At 35.9% G+C, this 19523-nt stretch overlaps 1 protein-coding gene across 1 annotated transcript; it reads right to left on the bottom strand.

Annotated features, from left to right (window-relative positions):
• Window positions 1-17457: 17457 nt before the first annotated feature.
• LOC113288721 (thioredoxin H-type 1-like) lies at window positions 17458-18646 on the bottom strand. Its single transcript, XM_026537842.1, has 3 exons — window positions 18450-18646; window positions 17945-18067; window positions 17458-17748 (listed from the first exon to the last, which is right to left on the bottom strand). Exons 1-3 carry the CDS (start codon window positions 18540-18542, stop codon window positions 17617-17619), a joined length of 348 nt encoding a protein of 115 aa, XP_026393627.1. The 5' UTR covers window positions 18543-18646; the 3' UTR covers window positions 17458-17616.
• Window positions 18647-19523: the final 877 nt, after the last annotated feature.

The following is a 19523-nucleotide window of genomic DNA, read 5'->3' as shown; positions in this document are numbered from 1 at the left end:
TGGTAGTTGATAATAAGATAGATCTAAGAACCTGACAAAGGAGTTTATTGAGATAAACAGAAGAGCCTTTTGTCGAACTCACATCACTTGGTTGAAAAGAGTTGATTCCAAACAAATTTGTTGTTCCTTTACTATTTGGAATACGAACCAAAGGAATTGTTCCAAGTTACGTGACTTATTACAGGTCGGAGGCATGGGAATACAGACGAAACTAGGTGAACTATAAGTTTAGTTGCTTGGTCTGAACTATACGAAGTTGGTTTAATTTTGTATAGCGGCTTAATCCTGAGAGTATTCAATTCTGGACAAGGTCCCTGGGTTTTTATGCATTTTCGGTTTCCTCGTTAACAAAATCTTGCTGTGTCATTTACTTTTATTTTGCGCAATTATAATTATTGTTATTATAATTTGAAGTAAATTACACAAACGTTAATTCCTATTTACTTGATAGTAATCCTATTTGTGTTTGGTTAAGTCCTAACCATTTATCAAGTAAACATTCTTCGTTATTGTATTGTCTCGATCTTGTATCCATAGTCAATCACACAAGTTATCTTGTTTTCGTATTGTCTCGATCTCGTATCCATAGACGATCACACGAAGTGTGAACCGATTTGTTGTATTGTCTCGACTCAGTCCATAGACAATCACTTTCGGAGAAAGGACTTATAGGTGGAAAAGTTTTAGATTGAGGTATATTTGGGTTCCCTCGTCTTTATTAGTATCAGTGCAGGAAAAGACGAAAAGATCTAACAATCTGTGTTTGCTGCGATCCATCCTATAAAAATGAACTCGAGTTCTCATGAATCGACTTCAAGTAACGTACCGCCAAGATTTGACGGAACAAACTATCTATAGTGAAAATCTCTATGAGATCTTTTTTTCAATCACGAAACTTTAATACATGACTATTAGTCGTCGATGGTTACCTTCGTCCAAAGATAGAAAATTCGAAAACTGATTTTAAACGCTTAGTAGATTTTTCAAACGAAGAAAAGGCTCTTACAATGCAGAATTCAGATGGTTTCAATGCATTAATACATGCTGTAAGTCGTGATCTACAACATCATGTATCAACATGTCAAACTTCAAAAGAAGCTTGGGGTAATCTTCAGATCGTATTCGAAGGAAACACTTCAAAGAAAGAAGCTAGACTTCAAACTCTTACGTCCAATAGGAAAAACCTTCGAATGGATGACAACGACACTTTTGAAGGGTTTCATTTTAAACTCTCTGAGATAATTAATGCCTCTTTCTCTCTGGAAAAACTATCTCTGAAAAGGATATAGTGTGCAAAATTCTCAGATCGTTGCCACCAAGATACGATTCTAAGAAGCATGCAATCATAGAAGAAAATGATCTCTCAACTCTCTCACGAAGCACACTCGTTGGAAAGTTAAAGATTTTTGATCATGAATCACAGTCTATTCAAAGTAAAGGAATCACTTTTAAAGCTGCAAAAATTCTGAAAGCTCTAATGGAGAGGAATAGACAGATGGATGATTCAGATGAACAGATTGCAGAAAATTCTGATGATGAAATTGAACAATAATTATCATTGATCACTAGACAGTTTAGAGATCTCTTAAAGAAGTGAAATAAGAGATTCATTAAGGATACTCATCGATCTTCTCGCCCACATGATCGAGTTCCTATCATAAAGGATCATGGAGAAGATGATGAATATCAGCCGCAGTGCTTTAAGTGTAAAGGTTTTGGTCATATTGCTAAAGACTGTCCCAATCTTAAGAAATACACTGGAAGCAAGGCTCTGGATGTAACTCTAGATGAGAGCTCTGATTCATATGATTTTGAAGAAGAGGAAACAACTAATATTGCATTAGTTGTCAATCTTATTTCTTCCTCCCCCATTAGTGATTTACCCATTTTAAAAATGGACATGTCTTTTGATGTTATTAAATCATCTAATGGAAAAGGGAAAAATAAGACAAGATGCAAAAACTGTCTCAAAAATAGAATTGCTAAAAGTTGCATAGGCAACCCAAGTCAATCTCAAGATACTTCGCTAGTTCGAGGTAACAAGAGGATAATTTATCATACAATGCTAGATCAAGGACACTCTGTTTGTTCAAATTTCCATACTGAGAGAAAATCTCATACTAATACCACCTGATTGGTATTAGAATTCCTTCCTCACCATGTGTGCCGAATTTTGAGTGAGGAAAAAGAAAAGCAAGGCACTTGTGTGTATATTATGGGAATAAAATCTAGTATTTGAAAATATTTGATATATTCGTATTTTTAGGAATATTATTTTTTCGGAAGTATGAAAATTATAAAAAGATCCTTCTCCTTCTTTGGTCATTATTAAGAGTAAAATCAAAAGGGGGGATTGGCTTATCAAGAAGGAAAGAGAATACGCTGAGGAAATATCAGTGTATTGAAGCATTGACACACTTTTGTGTTCAATCAAAGACAGAATTACATGCTCTTGCAGAATCCTTCACGAAAATCTCCCACCTGCAAGAAATTCTGGTCAAGCAACAAGGTTTTCTACTTGAAGAAATTCACAAGCTGAAGGCTGAAAGTAATAATCCACCTTCATTTAGCACTGATATGAAGGACTGAGTTGCAAAAGATAATAGACATCAATTTTTGATTTCTTTCAATGATTGTATTAGGTCTATTATGAATAAAACTATCTTATTATTATGAATAAAATTATTTGATTTATAATTTTTCTTGTATAGTTTTTGATTTACATAGCATGTGCTTGAATGCTTTATGTTATTGCTATGTATGTTTATGGGATGTTTGATCTCGGTTTTATTACCTTAATATTCGATCTCATAATGTTGTGAACCCTTATGGTTTGGGTGACTTTTTGGTTTAGCAGGATTAAGTTCTATCCCATGTTGGTAAGCTTTATCAAAGGATCAATATGTGAAAAAGTCACAATATGTTGAATCGTTTGGTTTAGCATAAAAGCATATGTGTTTCAGGGTTTTCAACTTTTGCTTGCAATAGTTACAAACCCGTTTTCAACCTTTCTCTAGTAAAGGTAGGTTGTTTTTATTCTTTTGTTTTGCATAAGGATGACAACATAATGATATTTCGATATCAATTCTCCCTGGAAGAAGATGCAAACATATTGGAGAAGAGGATGCGAAATTTGAGGTAACGACTTTGTTAGTTAATCGTTTTCCTTTTAAGAAAAGCCTGATTTTATTTCGTATATTTATTGCTTTTGCTTAACAAAATTTCGGTACAATTGATGTTTTATTCCATTATTTGTGTATGAATGTGTGTGTGATTCAATTGGTTCTGGTTAAGAAAAACTATTGTTATCTTGCTTTATTATTTGGTATCAATCGTTTAGGCTTACAAAATTTCGGTGCAATTGCGGTGCTTTAATGTCTATGTTGTTTCAATTGCTTCCGGTTGAGGTGAATAAATAATTATGCAAGTTGAATTATTTGGTTTGGATGAATTGTTTATGGCTTAATGAAAGAAAATTTTTACGGAATGAATTTTTTAGTCCAATTCGATTCCGGATAAGAGAAACTAAGTTAAATCTGATCTTAAGGCTTATCAAAGTGGAGGTTTCGGTTATTCAAGTATAATCGAATGCCTTAAAAAGAAATGCTAGTTAACTAACCTAGTACTTGTCTTGTTTAAAATTTGAAAGGTCTAAGTTATATGGATAACTAGAACCTGATGAGAAAAATAGAGTTATCTTTATTTTGGTCTTATCGAACAAGTGATTGTATTTGTACAATCGGTTTAGCAAATGAACTAAGGTGCTTAGTTGTTTTTGGTTTGCTAAACTGTTAGGGAAAATTTCTTCGGGCAATTGTTTCCTTGGTAACATATCAAAACAAAATTACTTTGTAGTTTCGGTTTTGATATTTGTTATCAAAAATGATGTGTGGAACACTCGTGCTTAACTCTATAGGTTGCAAGTCTATTTGAGATTTGTAAGATCCTTTCGGTTTGTCCTTTATTTTTTCATTTCTTTGTCATTTTGTGACAAAAAGGGGGAGAAATATATGGAGTACACAAGTGATACTGGTATTGATTTATATTGATTGGTATCATTAAGGGAAAAGGACATTGGTACTTACATGTTTATCCAACGAAAGAGTAAAAGCATAGACTAAGGGGGAGTAGCATATCGTATGATACTTGTAGTTATATGGACTACAAAGAAATAACAAATACGTGTGGATTGAAAATCTACCTATCTTACCTTTAGGGGGAGTATTAGCTTTGTTATTATAATGTATACATCGGCATTTATGGATTGAATGTAAACAGGTTATTGTGTTGTTGAATTCGGGAATCAAGCGTATGTGTAATGAATTCTTGTAATTTGTTTATCCATATGATGTAAGAGTTTTGTCACTAAAATTGACAAAGGGGGAGATTGTTAGAGCATAGCTCGGTTGAACCCATCAAGCGTTGGTATGTCAAGTTTGGTTGTTATATTTTAGTGATCCAAAACTCATTCAAAGAATCGCTTGATTATATACTAGAGTCAACTTCGTATAGGTTATCTTGAAAGTATTAGGATATGATACATTACAAGTATTGCAAATACTTGAAGAAGTGAAGAAGTAAGGAGCTACAACGACAATATAATCCTTCCACTTGAGGTTAGTGATATTTGACTTGAACTGTTTCATTCCCTAACGTATCTTTCAAGTCGTGCATATTGAAAACAAAACTGCGAAGCATGAATGATTATACTTTAGTTAGACATAGTATTAAGTAATACAATACGAGATTTATTTCTTAACCATTAAACTTTGTAGATAAGACATCGACATAATCGTTTTAATGCTATTGTGATTATGTATAGGTACAAGGTGAAAATTTCATCCTAGGAAACAATGTTTTACATTTGTTTTAAGGAAGTAAATTCTTGAACTTGTTTTGTGAATCGAAAGAGGAATCGCCAGGCATTATTGGTATTGTTATTCATTGCATGTATTTTGAACTACCAATATGTGTGATTAGTATAACCGCTCATGAGTTTTTTATGTTCTTAGTAAAACTATTCACAAAGGCCTGACTTTTGTATTGGTATGACTTTTATTAGTGAAACCGATCTTAAGTAATCACCTGAGATGGTATGTCAGTGTTATTGGTATGACTGAATCTGGGTAAAGGGGAACCGATCCTAGTAAGAGGTGCAACCTATCACAAAGGGGAATCGATCCTTGTATGAGGTGAAACAAGTTTTTAGTAGAAAGGAGAACCGATCCCATGGAGATGTGCAACACGTTTTTAGGCAAAGGGGAACCGATCCTATGGACATGTGAAGCAAGTACAAGTTAGATACCATATATATGTGGGGAACCGATCCTAGTACCTAGTCAACCGAATTTTGGTAACTAGCGTGACTATGCAAAGTACTCACATGGAGGTAGAACCGAAACTTGTTTTGGTAGAACCGTGAAACCCATGTTTAGTGATTGAGTTTTCTTGATCAATCACGTAGTTATTCAAAGTCAGATAAACCAATTATAAACTTGTTGGGAAGTGTGGAAAATCGGTTTCAAGATTGTAAGTATGAAAGAGGACTTACAAAGTAAAGATGTCGACATACTATGAACATGTGCAGTAACACTTATCTTTAATTGTTCAAAGTTATTCCTTAATTAATAGCTAAAGGAAGAAAAACCCGGATCGAATAAAATAAATTGAGAATCTTTTATTTAAGGTTTCTAATTTTATTTTTTAGAAAATGAGAATTTGTAATGTGCATTTGCTAGTTGGAGATTTTCTAAGAGATTTTAGGTCATTATTTGGACAAAGCATTTCCAGGTATTATGAAAACCGAATATGGAATATATTGCATATCTTGAGAATATCTTCGATTTTGGAAATTCCTTGGTGTCCAAACTTTCTTGGTCTATAAATATCAAGGTTTGCATTTCGAGCAAACTAATCTTCAGAGACAGCAAAACTATCTCAGTTGTGCTGCTACTGGTGGAGCCGCCTATTTGGAGAGGAGAGTAACCTAATTAGGCGAAATCTCTTACCACCGCTCAGTTTAAAGACTTCTTTGGGATTGAGAAGCTCTATCAGTACCGTTGGTGGGAAACTAGATAATTGCGGATTATCTTTTGTTTTCCATTGATTTGATTGACTAACGGTGGTTAAACTTTGATTGCACCTAGTTTGTTTATTCTTGAGAATCTTCTCTTATGATATAAGATTCATTTAAACTAGATCGAAGTTTCGACGGGGATCTTTAGACTGTTCGTAGATCTAAAGACGTCTTTTGATAATCCATTGTTAACAGACTCCGTTCTGTGCGTGATTGATCACAAGAGATTCAATTTGATTGTGTGCAGGTGTTTATTGAAGATCTAAGAAGATTTGAAGACAAAGAAGACTTTGAAGATTTCTATTTTGGGTTCATAATCTTTGGTGTGCACAATACTTGTTTCGGTAAAAGAGGATCCAACATAATCGGTTTATCCTTGTGGTAAATTAGATTGATAAGTTGTGTAGATTGGCATCAATACAATTCTTTGTGATTAAAATTATTGATTGTAAAATCTTAACAATTACTTTGGTAGTTAATAATAAGATAGATCTAAGAACCTGACAAAGGAGTTTATTGAGATAAACAGAAGAGACTTTTGTCGAACTCACATCTTGGTTGAAAAGATTTGATACCAAACATATTTGTTGTTCCTTTACTGTTTGGAATACGAACCAAAGGAATTGTTCCAAATACGTGATTTATTACAGGTCGGAGGCGTGGGAATACAGACAGAACTAGGTGAACTATAGGTTTAGTTGCTTGGTCTCAACTATACGAAGTTGGTTTGATTTTGTATAGCGTCTTAATCCTAAGAGTATTCAATTCTGGACAAGGTCCCGGGGTTTTTTTGCATTTGAGGTTTCCTCGTTAACAAAATCTTGTTGTGTCATTTACTTTTATTTTGTGCAATTATAATTGTTGTTATTGTATTTTAAAGTAAACTACACCAATGTTAGTTCCTAGTTACTTGATAGTAATCCTATTTGTTTTTGGTTAAGTCCGAACCATTTATCTAGTAAACATACTTCGTTGTTGCATTGTCACGATCTTGTATCCATAGTCAATCACACAAGTTATCTTGTTGTCGTATTGTATCGATCTCGTATCCATACACGATCACATGAAGTGTGAACCGATTTGTTGTATTGTCTCGACTCAGTCCAAAGACAATTATTTGCAGAGAAATGACTTATAGGTAGACAAGCTTTAGATTGAGGTATATTTGGGTACCCTCGTCATTTCAGTTCCACTTGAAGAAGTTTTATCATTAGATAAATTCGCATATGAGTAGTTTCGCTCAAATCCTGCTGTGCTGCACTCTTTTTCCTTTATGATGGTTTTATCCCACTGGGTTTTTCACGCAAAGGTTTTAACGAGGCAACAGCTTGCAGATATCGTAAATGCACAGATCGAGCATTTTTACCATATTCCAAACGTTCCCCCATCATATGGGACATCAACAAATATGGAGAACATTTTCTCCTATCCAGGCATGGTAAAGTGTACCAATCTCAACTCTGCGCGCATCTTGAATAGTAGGATTGGCCCCGTACGCGAATTCAAGATAGCAGAAAAATACAAATTCTCATTCCACGCGCGATCAAAATTCAGTAAGGAAGTGTACCCTTATGCGAGCATTGAGCAGCATGACACACTTACATACTGGGGGCGAGTTAAAAATCACCTCAATCACTTGGGAGCGAGATATATAACACCTTAACTCACAAACATAACAATACCTGGGGGAGAGTTGCATAACACTCCATAACGCGCTTGGGGGCGAGTTATGCAACACTCAGAACAGTGCGAAGTCCTGTCGCGAACAAAATTGGGAAACCCGAATTTCTTAACCCATAACAAGTTATGGATTAAGAGGGGGCGATGTTTGTACCCAAATATTTTACACTAGAAATGGGCTTACTTGGGGCTAATATGCTCCTCTTATTTTACACTAGACCTCAGCAGCACTATACATAGAAGTCCATGTTCAAAGATCCAAGTCAAGGCAAGGAGGGGCCACGTCATCATTGACACATCAGCACGCCACGCCAGCAGCGAGTTTCCACGTCAGCAAGCAACATCAGTATAGAGGTGCCAGATCATCATGCCACATCATCAATAAGTTCCACGTCATTGTGCCACATCAGTAGTAAACTGGAAGATGACATCAGTACATCATGACGTTGTTAGTGTCGTCATGACGCCGTTAACCAACCAATGAATCTGGTATGTCCCTTATAACGCCGTCATGACGTTGTTAGACGTCATTAACTGCGTCAGCATGACGTCAATGTCACCTCCTCCGGCTCAGTCATCTTTACCGGTACCGTTTCCGTTATCTTCTCCGGCAACGGCTACACCAGCAGCATACTCGGCGATCAACGTCGATGATCTTTGTCGGCGTCATTGCCGGCAAACCTTCCCGGCGTCCTTAATCGGCGACCCTGTTCAGCGTCCATTGCCGGCGAACTAGCCGGCGGCCATTACTGGTGTCCCTTGCCAGCAGTTGTTATTTCCGTCCGGCCACTGTTGGTCGTGATTCCATGCGTTGCAGCTTACCTAGTTAGCATACTCCTCGGTTGTTTCCACCCCGCGCGTTTATAACTGAAGGATGTTTACGCCCCACCTATCTGGATCAATCCGGCTCACTGAGTCGCCAGCTGGGTCGTTGACTCACTGGATATTTCAACCCATCTTCATTTGGCTTGCGGATTTCTCCACCCCTCTTCCTGGATTTAGCCAATTACATCCATTTGCTTGGGCTTGACCATTTACTCACTTTTTGTTACCCAATCCCATAACCATATAGGAATGTTCCGGAAAAGTCCATAGTACTTGACGCCCAAGTCACACAGGGAAGGTTCTGGAATGTTCTAGAAGGCTTGCAAGGCAAGATAACACAATTCATGATTATCTCGAAATTAGGGTTAAACCCTAATTTGATACATATAAATACATGGGTTCACAACCCTAAAAGGTACGCAATCTTCTCTACACAAACTCCAGTGAAAAACTCTAGCTAACTTGAGCTTTGGAGGGTTTTTTGCAGGTACCCCCCAACACTTTTCACATGGAGAGAAAGGTAGCAGTTTGATCAATATCAACATCATCATCGGATTCATGTTTGGAGGTGAAAATATTTTACCACCCAAACAATTATCACTTACAGATTTTTAATCCTTGACATTTTTGAGATTATAGAATCTGTAGATGTGGAATTCTTTGAGAACTTAAATAGGAATAGTTCCCAAATACAACCCATAGAAAACTCATTGTTACCTAGTCTAGAATTTGTAGAGACTAATGACAATGATGAACATTCTTCTCCTACTCTAGACATAGAAAACAGAGAAGTTTTGATTCATATTTTATAACATATCTTGTAAGAGGTAGTAAGAATGAAATTATTAGTATGACTAGATATGTAACGCATGTTGATAATGACCCTGAAACTTATGCTGAGGCAATGAGTTCCAGAGATGCTATTTTCTGGAAAGAGTCTATCGATGATGAAAAGCATTCACTTTTGTCTAATGGTACTTGGATATATTGTGATTTACCTCCTGGCGTCAAGCATATAGGATTGATGTAGTTTTTTAAGTGGTAAATAAAGTTTGTTCAACTCGGACTTGTGTAGACTCAATTTCAGACTTAATAATAGAAAACAATAAAAATAAAGAAAATATATACACAAGGTTTGTCACAATGTCGAGAGATTACTGAGACTCAGGATTCCACCAAACCTCATACCATGTGGTTCAAAAATCAATTCTTAGACAATTATAGCTCTTGTTTATTGACTCTAATTCTTTGCCAGGGTAGATTTTAAAAGAGATTAACTGTAAATCACTAGCATGATGCATCAAAAGCACTTAGACCAAGCATACATCATCATACGACTTCAGAACTAATTAAGAAAAATCATAAAACGATTAAATTAATGCAAAAAGTCATAAAAAGAATTAAATATAATTACCACACGTATGAAATATGGCTTCCTACGTCATCCCAGTGTTGGGGTTTAGCTCCTCATATTAACCGTCATCTCAAAATATGTGTTTGTTGCTCAAAAGATGATTAAAAGAGTGAAAAGTAATAACACATAATGTTTGCAACAGTGTATTGGTGTTGCAAAACAGCTGTTACAATGGATCTGTTACAGAAAAACTGTTGCTTTGTCGCTGATTTTAAAACCCTAGAGTAAGACTGCCCTGAACAGCTTAATGTTCTTCAGCTGTTAAACAACGACACTTTTCTGCGACTGTCTACCGAGGGTCAATGTAATTCAGTTGTTCTTCTTCTTCAACAGCAGCAACAGCAGAAACAGAGTTTGGTAAAGCTCTGATTTCTTCTTCTCTGGCTCTCCTTAGGTTCCCAAACTCTCAATATCTCTTATATATGACCCAAGACATCTATTTATATCAGAAATACCGATTAAATCTCTCCCAAATCTTCCAAAATCTCTTTCCTTCTCTTCACGGCCAAGTTGCGACAATTTCTTGTTTTAGGATTTCTACGTGTTTCTGAGCTTTCCTTTTTATTCTAAACTCTTCCTTAGATAGATACAAATCTTTGGGAAGGTTTACAGACTTTTAATCACTCTAAAATCCCCTAAAACAGGTCACACACGTGACTTTCCATATTTTCTTGTTGTGAGAAAAATCCGTCGTTTGAGCCCAATCTAATCAATTTAAACACCCATATCAGATTCCTAGACCCATAAGGAGTCTATCCTATGAAAATCATAGGTTTAATCGACCTTAAACTCCTCTAAATCACGATTGCCAAAACTGCTCTTTAACTACACTTTTTTCCCGCCAAAACCTGATTTTTGAATGTTGAAGATGGTTGCCCCTTATCCAGAGTAGGGGTGCGATTAGCAGATGCCTGGAAATTGGATGCCCCTTAGTAATTAGGTTACTCTTATCCAAAGTGAGGGTCTGAATAGCAAATGTCCTCCCATGAACGCAAAAAACAATTTTCGAGCCAATTTCGCCGCAAAATCTTATTTTTCCAAAAACACCTACAAAGACATAAAAAGCCAAAATAAATACAAAATCGAGCACTAAAAATATATACAATTGAGATTATATCAGACACAAGAATGTGTCTATCAAGGATGTAAATGGGTATTCAAGAGAAAAATTAATGCAGACGGTTCCATTGATAAGTTCAAAGCCAGACTAGTTGCTAAGGGTTATAAACAACGACATGGAATTGATTATTTTGATACATATGCTCTTGTTTCTCGCATCTCATCTATTCGTTGTTTAATTACACTTGCTTGTATACACAAGTTAATTATACATCAAATGGATGTAAAAATCGCCTTTAGAAATGGTGATTTAGAAGAGAGATATATATGGAACAACCCGAAGGTTTCAATATTTCCAGGACAAAAAGAAGGTTCGCAAGTTGGTAAAAATATCTTTATGGCTTGAAGCAAGCTCTCATGCAATGGCATGAGAAGTTTGACAAAGTAGCTTTGTCACATAGTTTTGTTGTGAATGATGCTGATAAATGTATCTATAGTAAGCATGGTAGTTCTGCATGTGTGATTCTCTATTTGTATGTTGATGATGTGCTTATTTTTGGATCTGATATATCTCGTGTGGAAGAAACAAAGAAGTTTCTTAACTCTAACTTTGATATGAAGGACTTAGGGGAGGCTGATGTGATTTTGGGAATCAAAATCCTAAGAAAGTGAGATGAGTTGGTTTTAAACCAATCTCATTACATTGAGAAATTTCTCAAGAAGTATGGTCATTTTGATGACAAACCAGTCCCGACTCCTTTAGAACCTACTATAAAGTTAATGAAGAATACCGGGCGTACTCATGCACCACTAGAGTATTCTAGTATTATTGGAAGTTTTATGTATGTTATGCATTGCACAAGACCGTACATAGCTTATGCCGTGGGATTTCTATGTCGTTTCTCAAGTAACCTAGGAGATGAACATTGGAAAGCAATTTCAAGAGTGTTGGCTTACTTGAAAGGAACCATCGATTATGGTTTGCATTATCAAGGCTATCCCGCTGTAGAATCCAATTCCAAGTGATGCTACCTGGAACAATGTAGAATCCAATTCCAAGTCAACTGGTGGATGGATATTTACATTAGGAGGTGATGTTGTGTCTTGAAGTTCCAAGAAGCAGACTTGCATTTCTGACTCAACGATGTTGTCTGAATTGATAGCGTTAACCAATGCATGTAAGGAGGCGGAATGGCTTAGAAACTTACTTGTTGAAATCTCATTTTGGAAGAAGCCATCTCCAGCAGTCTTGATTAATTGTGATAATCAAGATGCTATCTATAATGTCTCTAACAAGACTTATAATGGAAAGTATAGACATGCAAGTCTTAGACATCAAGTGGTAAGACAATTACTTAGAGAGGAGTAGTTGTTGTGAACTATATTGAAACAAATAAGAACTTGGAAGACCCATTTACGAAAAGTCTTCCAAAGGTAGTGGTTTCAATAAAGTGTAAGGAAATGGGACTAAGGTCTGTGAATGAATTTTGATCACCCATAGCAGAAATCCAACCTATGTTTTGGAAAGGATAAACAAGGTTTAATGTGGTACCAGCAAGTTATGGAAGTGATTATGGTGCACTAAGAATAAAACTTCCCATTTTCTTATTAGTGCAGGTTCTGCAAGAAAACAGGATGGATGCAAATCCTTAATAAGTCTATATTTTCTTAACAGATATATCGCAGAAACATCTAAAGAGACTTACCTATATGAGTATAGAAATCAGGTCGTTTCCTAAGAGAAGAAGACTCATGAATCCAGGATATAAGCACATGGCCATTAATGTGCTAGCTACAGAACACACTATTATCAGAAATCAATATGTGTTGAAATTCCGGTATTATCACTAGGGGTACTTGGTTCAAGACTAGTTTCACCAGTGAACCTCGATAAGGCTTTGAGTTTCTTACACTAAGTGAAGGTTCAAATCCAAAAGATACATATCATTTATGTATTGGTTTCTACGATGATGTCAACTGCGCTTGAACTACGTTGGCTTGATCCCATTCGGTTACGTAGGCGGTCACTTAGGGTGGTACAACCACTCTGATTAAAAGCTTTTTACTTTGTTTTTCGTGTTTTTTCATTTTTGAAAATAGGGGAGAATGTTGGAAATTTTCATAAATGTTTGCCGCTATCCGGGGGCGTAGGCCCTCCCGGCTCGTAGATTTTTTTTTACTGGTTTTGAAATTCAAAACTTAGTCCGTTTTTCCAGAATTTTCTACGATCGCATCTTTTCCCATAGGGTTTCTCTGAAGAGATACCATTAATGGATGCATGTTGAAAGCGTCTGCTGGAGATGAAAAGACATCTCCAAAAGGCATGAATTCCTCTTTAAATGGTAAAGGTTTTCTCCCATTTCAACACATCAAATCAATCTGTTTTCTTCTTCTCTAATAGCTTATACAGTTTTTTCTTGGTCGGGTCAAGGAAGTACAATCGTTGGATTCGATTACGGTGTTAGGGATTCATTGAATCCTGAAGGCATAATTCGAGAATCATGTTATACTCGCCAAGGTAATTGGGAAAGATCGAATTATTGTCTAAAAGAATCGAAAGAACCTTGAAGTAAGGGATAAATCATTCTACTGTTTCCATTTTCATCCTCTAGTTTAACTTTTCCAACAGGTTATTCCAATTTGTCTCTAGAACGTGTGGGATTTCTTCCTCGATTCCATCAGTTATTTATAAATAAGGACGGAAATAAAATGTTGGAAAGGAATTAAGTTGGAACAAATATAATACGGGGTTCGTCTATTATCATAAGGTGAGTTAAATATTTTTTTGGCCCTTCCCAGGGTGGGTTGTAGCCCCCTTGCTTCCATCACTCATCTTAGACTTTGCAGGACCCGATTTCGTATGGGGAAATTAGGGGGAGACCCAAAAAAAATAATTTTCTCGTTCTCAGGCCCACAATTAATTTTGTATACCGTGACACCCATAATTATATGAAATTATTATATGAATCAATACATAACTGGTTATGCATACTATCTTTTCAGGCATAACTCGTTATGCATACTATCTTTTTCAGGGGTATAATTGGCAGCGCAACTTGGACATAACATATCTAAAAATCCGCACCTTAGAATTTTACAAATTTTATATCGTTGGAAATATTTTTAAAAGAGATACGCAACGAGTACAAACAAGAATATCAAATTTTTGTTTTTAACGAAAAAATCGGAGGTGATCCTCACTTTAGGGATTTTTTTTTGAAAACTTGATACTTAACCATTATGCAGTCACCAAAAACGATGCATAACACATTCTGCAGACGCATAACGAATTATGCAACCATTTTTTCGACTGCATAACAAGTTATGTATCTTCATAACAAAGTTATGTGTCTATAACAAGTTATGTAACCATTGTTTTAGTTGATTTTAGCCGTACATATAAAAAATTGATGCATAATGCAGTATGTATCCATATTTACAGATGCATATCAGGTTATGCATCTATTTTCTCGATGCATAATGCATTATGTATCCATATTTTCGGACGCATAACAGGTTATGCAGGTTTTCTGGACTGCATAACAAGTTATGCAACAAATTTTGTAGATGCATAACAGGTTATGCATCCATTTTCACGAATGCATAACATGTTATGCAGTCCAGAAAACCTGCATAACCTGTTATGCAGGTTTAATTGCAGATGATGGTGTAAATACATGAAAGAAGATGATGGTGTAAATACATGATTTTATATCGTTGGAAATCTTTTTAAGAGATCTGCGCAACGAGTACAAACAAGAATATCAAATTTTTGTTTTTCATGAAAAAATCGGAGGTAATCATCATTTTAGGCAAAGTTTTCGAAAACTTGATACATAACCATTATGCAACCACCACAAAAGATGCATAACACATTCTGCAGACGCATAACGAATTATGCAACCATTTTCTCGACTGCATAACACATTATGCATCTGCATAACAATGTTATGCATGTATAACAAGTTATGTAGCCATTGTTTTGGTTGATTTTAGTGCGTACATCAAAAATTGATGCATAATGCATTATGCATCTATATTTACGGATGCATATAAGGTTACGCATTTATTTTCTCGATGCATAAAAGATTGTGAAACAATTTTCTCGATGCATAATGCATTATGCATCCATATTTTCGGATGCATAACCTGTTATGCATCCATTTTCACGACGGCATAACATGTTATGCAGATATTGTAGGTACATGACAAGTTATGCAGTCTTTGTTTTTTCTTTTTTAGGTCTCAATACTAGTAAAAATGTTGATGCATAACGTGTTATGCAACCATTTTCGGGATTGCATAACAAGTTATGCAACAAAATTTGTAGATGCATAACAGGTTATGCAACCGTTTTCATAGCTGCATAACAGATTATTCAACCATTATGAAAAACACCAACACCAATACATATTTGTAGCTTTCCAACCAACAACACCAACTTCTCAAACTCATAAGTAGTTTAGTACTTATCCACATGCCGTAGGTATATAATTGTCATCAATTAGGTAGTGACAAAGATAATTACATACAAATATCATTAATAATAGTAAGATTGTTTTAAGTCCACATCCCGTAAGTGTATAATTTCCATAACTTTACTCTGGACGAAATGCAGCTTTAAGCATTGCTACAACAGGTTTTCAAAAGGCACCAAATTTCTCGACTGCATTTGGAGTAAAATTAAACAATTGTATGTCCAACCCCATTATAAGCCTCATCTTCAAACTTGTTAACAACAGCCACCACTTGGCATAGCTTAGTAGCTTTCTGACTCGAGCACTTTCCCAAGTCAACTTCCAGATATGCAAACTTTGCAACAACCCACCATCAACTTCCACATTTCCCTTTTCTCCAACTCCACATACTACGAAAAATAGATCACGTAGTCGATTGTAACATAATAACACTAAAAAAATAAAATCACTACAAACGAACTAAACTTGGTAGATTACATAGTACGTTAACAGATCAAAAAGAGACAGAGCAATGGTTCAAATATCTATTTCTTATATTTTAGTGCAAGAGCCAACATAAACAACAAGACCAAGTTGCAAATGTGGAACTCCATATACTACTTTCATGACTATGTGATGAAATCAAATGCCATTTGTCTTCTCTTAAACGAATTCACAAACAGTTACAGTGCACAACTAAAACGAAAGAGAAAAAAACTACGAATATTTACCAAAAGATCAAAGAGGCTTCTGGATATCCAGTCAGTCAGTCTCACTACCAATTACTAACAGTCCCTTTTACTAGATATGGTTTCCTAATTTCTTAGTATATCAAATTTTTCCCCAACTAAAATATACTCTCTGTGTCGTATCCCTAATTCATTTCATAAAATCAACTAGTGATTATGGAGAACTAGATCGTGTTAACCATGTGAGATATGGGAGATCAGAAATCATTCAAAATCATTGTAGTAGCAAAACCATAAGATATAGAGAACAATAAAGAGTGAAATAATTACCCAAGTATTAGATTTCTTCTTCCTCCGAGAATAGAAATTGAAGAAGGGTATAGTTTGTTCTAAAAAAGTTATCCCATCGTTGCTTTGTTGATTTTAATCAACAGATTTTCACAAAGAAGAACTGAGACAAAAACAGAGAGAAAGAAGATCGAATAAGAGAGTTTTGGTTTATGTAGTTATGGATCGGAGAAGAAGTAGAAGAAAGACCTAAACATAATTTCAGAAATTATGGGTTTGGGAGATATTTTTTCTTAGAAAATGGGTGCGCGCCTGAATTTTTCTGGACATGGGTTTCACAGTGTCCAAAATCTGAAAAATGGGTGTGGCTGTAGGTTTCACATTTCGTGTGTGTTGATCACTTTGCGTTTGGGGCAGCAACACGGTACACTCAGACAACCAAAGAAAAGGTTTTCTTAAAAACTTCCTCTGAACCCAAATAAAATTAGCTTTGTTATTGTCTTGCAAAAGTGTTGCTGCATTTCTCTCAGAATGTCTGAGCACGAAAGATGGGATTAGGAGCCATCGAACAGAGCAGCAAAGTGAGATAATGACATGGGATGATGCAATACGGAAGCGCACACAAGAATTCCACCAACAGGATTACAGTTTGTTCACATGTAACTGTCACCACTGGTTTGTTGCAAATAATCTCAACAGGTTGGGATGTGGAATGGAATGAATTTGGCATTCTTAACTGCACTGGCATCTTTTACTGCCATTGTTGTTGGTTGGTTTTTCTCAGTACCTACTGCCTTAAAGAGTCTGATCCAGTTGCAGGGGAAGTAGTAGCAGAGCATTACTGCTAAGTTGTAACCTGGGGTCTTGCACCTTGCACTTTATTGGTTAATTTATAGGTTCAGCCAAGTCTGTATCATATGGTTCATATGCATACTGTTACTAGTAGTTAATCAAACAGAAAATGTGGCAAGGCTTAAACATAAACTGGAGTTTATTAAAAAGAAAGACAGATACCCCGTCTGTTCTTACAGATTCATGCATAGCAAAGTCACATCCTCAAACATGGATGGCAATTTAAAGGCAAACTCCAAATACATGTATAATAAGTCTATCGTAATTGGCTTAAACTTAACACGAGTGCTTTGTGATCAGTTCCTCCAACTTGGTTTTGTTTGCTCCAGCAAACCTATCGACCTCAACTCCACCTTTGAGGAAGACAAAAGTTGGCATTGCTTCTACTTTCCATTCCTGAGCAACAACCTGCAAAAGTATACCACTTTGTTCAATTTCTGTGTTTTATAGCTAAGGTCACATGAGAAATATATTCGATGCCGATTATAAAAAATGTTCCTTTAGGTTTTTCTAATCAAAGGATACCAACATCCTCTGTGCTAATTCATAAACACGATTTCATGAAAATATCATCACAACAAATTTGTTTCAAAATTGAACTCACCTGCAATTCATCTACATCCACCTTAAGGAACAATACATTGGTCAGCTTCTTGGCGATTTCAGCTAGGATAGGTGCAATCATGCGACAAGGACCGCACCATGAAGCAGTAAAATCGATCACAACCTACAACACATAAAGATCATGAGCAACATAAAAACCTAGAAGTAACAACATATCACATGTATAAGCACCAAAAACAAACATGAAGCATAAAATCAGACTTAAAGATAAAGAGGGGGTCAGAAACCCTTCTTCCAAAACGACATAAATAACCCTAATTAGGTCTACCAAGATAAGTTTTACTAGAAAAGTTGACCTAATTGAACAAGTACATCATAATCAAGAAAGAGAAATCAATCAAATAAGCTCATGTCTACCAATTCTACATCATTAGCTCAAAACCCATACTTTAGAAAGCTCATTCAACACAGAAATTAAGATTTATCCATACAAAAAAAAGGGGGGGGGGGGGGGAAAAAGGGGGTAGGGTTTGAAGAAAGTATACCAATTTGTTCTGTTCTTTGCCTTTGTCAAGGTTGCCAGTCCAATGCTCCAAAGTATGGCATCCAACAACTTGTCCTTCTTCAACAGCAGCCATGATTCTTCTTCTTTTTCTCTCTTAAAAATCTCACAAATCAGATAAGTTTCTAGTGTTTATCGGAATTTTGTTTTTTTAGCTTTGTTGCTCTTCTCTATGCAGCGGAGGCTTCTTTATATAGGAAGGTTTTGATGATATGGTACATCAGAAACAGGTTAATTAAAATGAGTCACAAATATTAAATTCCAAGAGAAGAGACCGACTCCAAAAGTCCGAAAGCATATCCCTTTCGCTTTTCTACTGGACGGTCAATTTAGCGACACTATTACCGCACCAAAAAAAAACAAACAAGAACATTTCTATGGGGTTTACCAAGATTGATTGGGAGCGCATCAGAGTCCACGTACAATAAAATTGCTCCAGGTATTGAATTGGTACACCCCCAAGTAAATTTGTAACTCCCTATAGGAATAATACAAAGATATTAATCCATTAGCTGCCCACCTAATTTGTAGTTATCGGTGGTGAATATTGAATGAAACTTCCCATTTGTGTGTGAACTCATTTGATATTAATGCCTTCTCTTCGCTACGAAGAAATGCGAAAAATGGAAGTAAAATAATGCACCCCAAGCATTTAGCATATGTCATTTGAAAACGACTAATTATCATCCGTTGAAGTTGAGAAAGAAGAAGTCTTTTTATTTTGGCGAACTAGTATTGGCCCTTGTATCATTGCTGGTGAGATCTGGAATGTTCCGTTCAGATTAAGATACAAAACTTGAACAAGTTCGCCTTGACCACGTTCTGTGAATCAAATTCCGCCGGACAGCTGATTCTTTCTTTATTTTCCGGGACCATTTACTATTATTATTCTGCTGTCTTGATCTTAAAAAATGTCCACTTGAACAGAAGAATATCTGTTTTAGCAAATGGAACTCTCAATCACCTTTCCTTCCTTTCATCACGTCCAAGTTTTATTGGTTGTCGAGGATTTGTTTGGAATTGGATCAGTGAATAAAAGTTTTTTTTATTTTTTTTA

This window comes from Papaver somniferum, chromosome 6 (genome assembly GCF_003573695.1).
Source record: "Papaver somniferum cultivar HN1 chromosome 6, ASM357369v1, whole genome shotgun sequence".
Lineage (NCBI taxonomy): Eukaryota > Viridiplantae > Streptophyta > Magnoliopsida > Ranunculales > Papaveraceae > Papaver > Papaver somniferum.
This window is presented reverse-complemented; position numbering and strand designations above follow the sequence as displayed.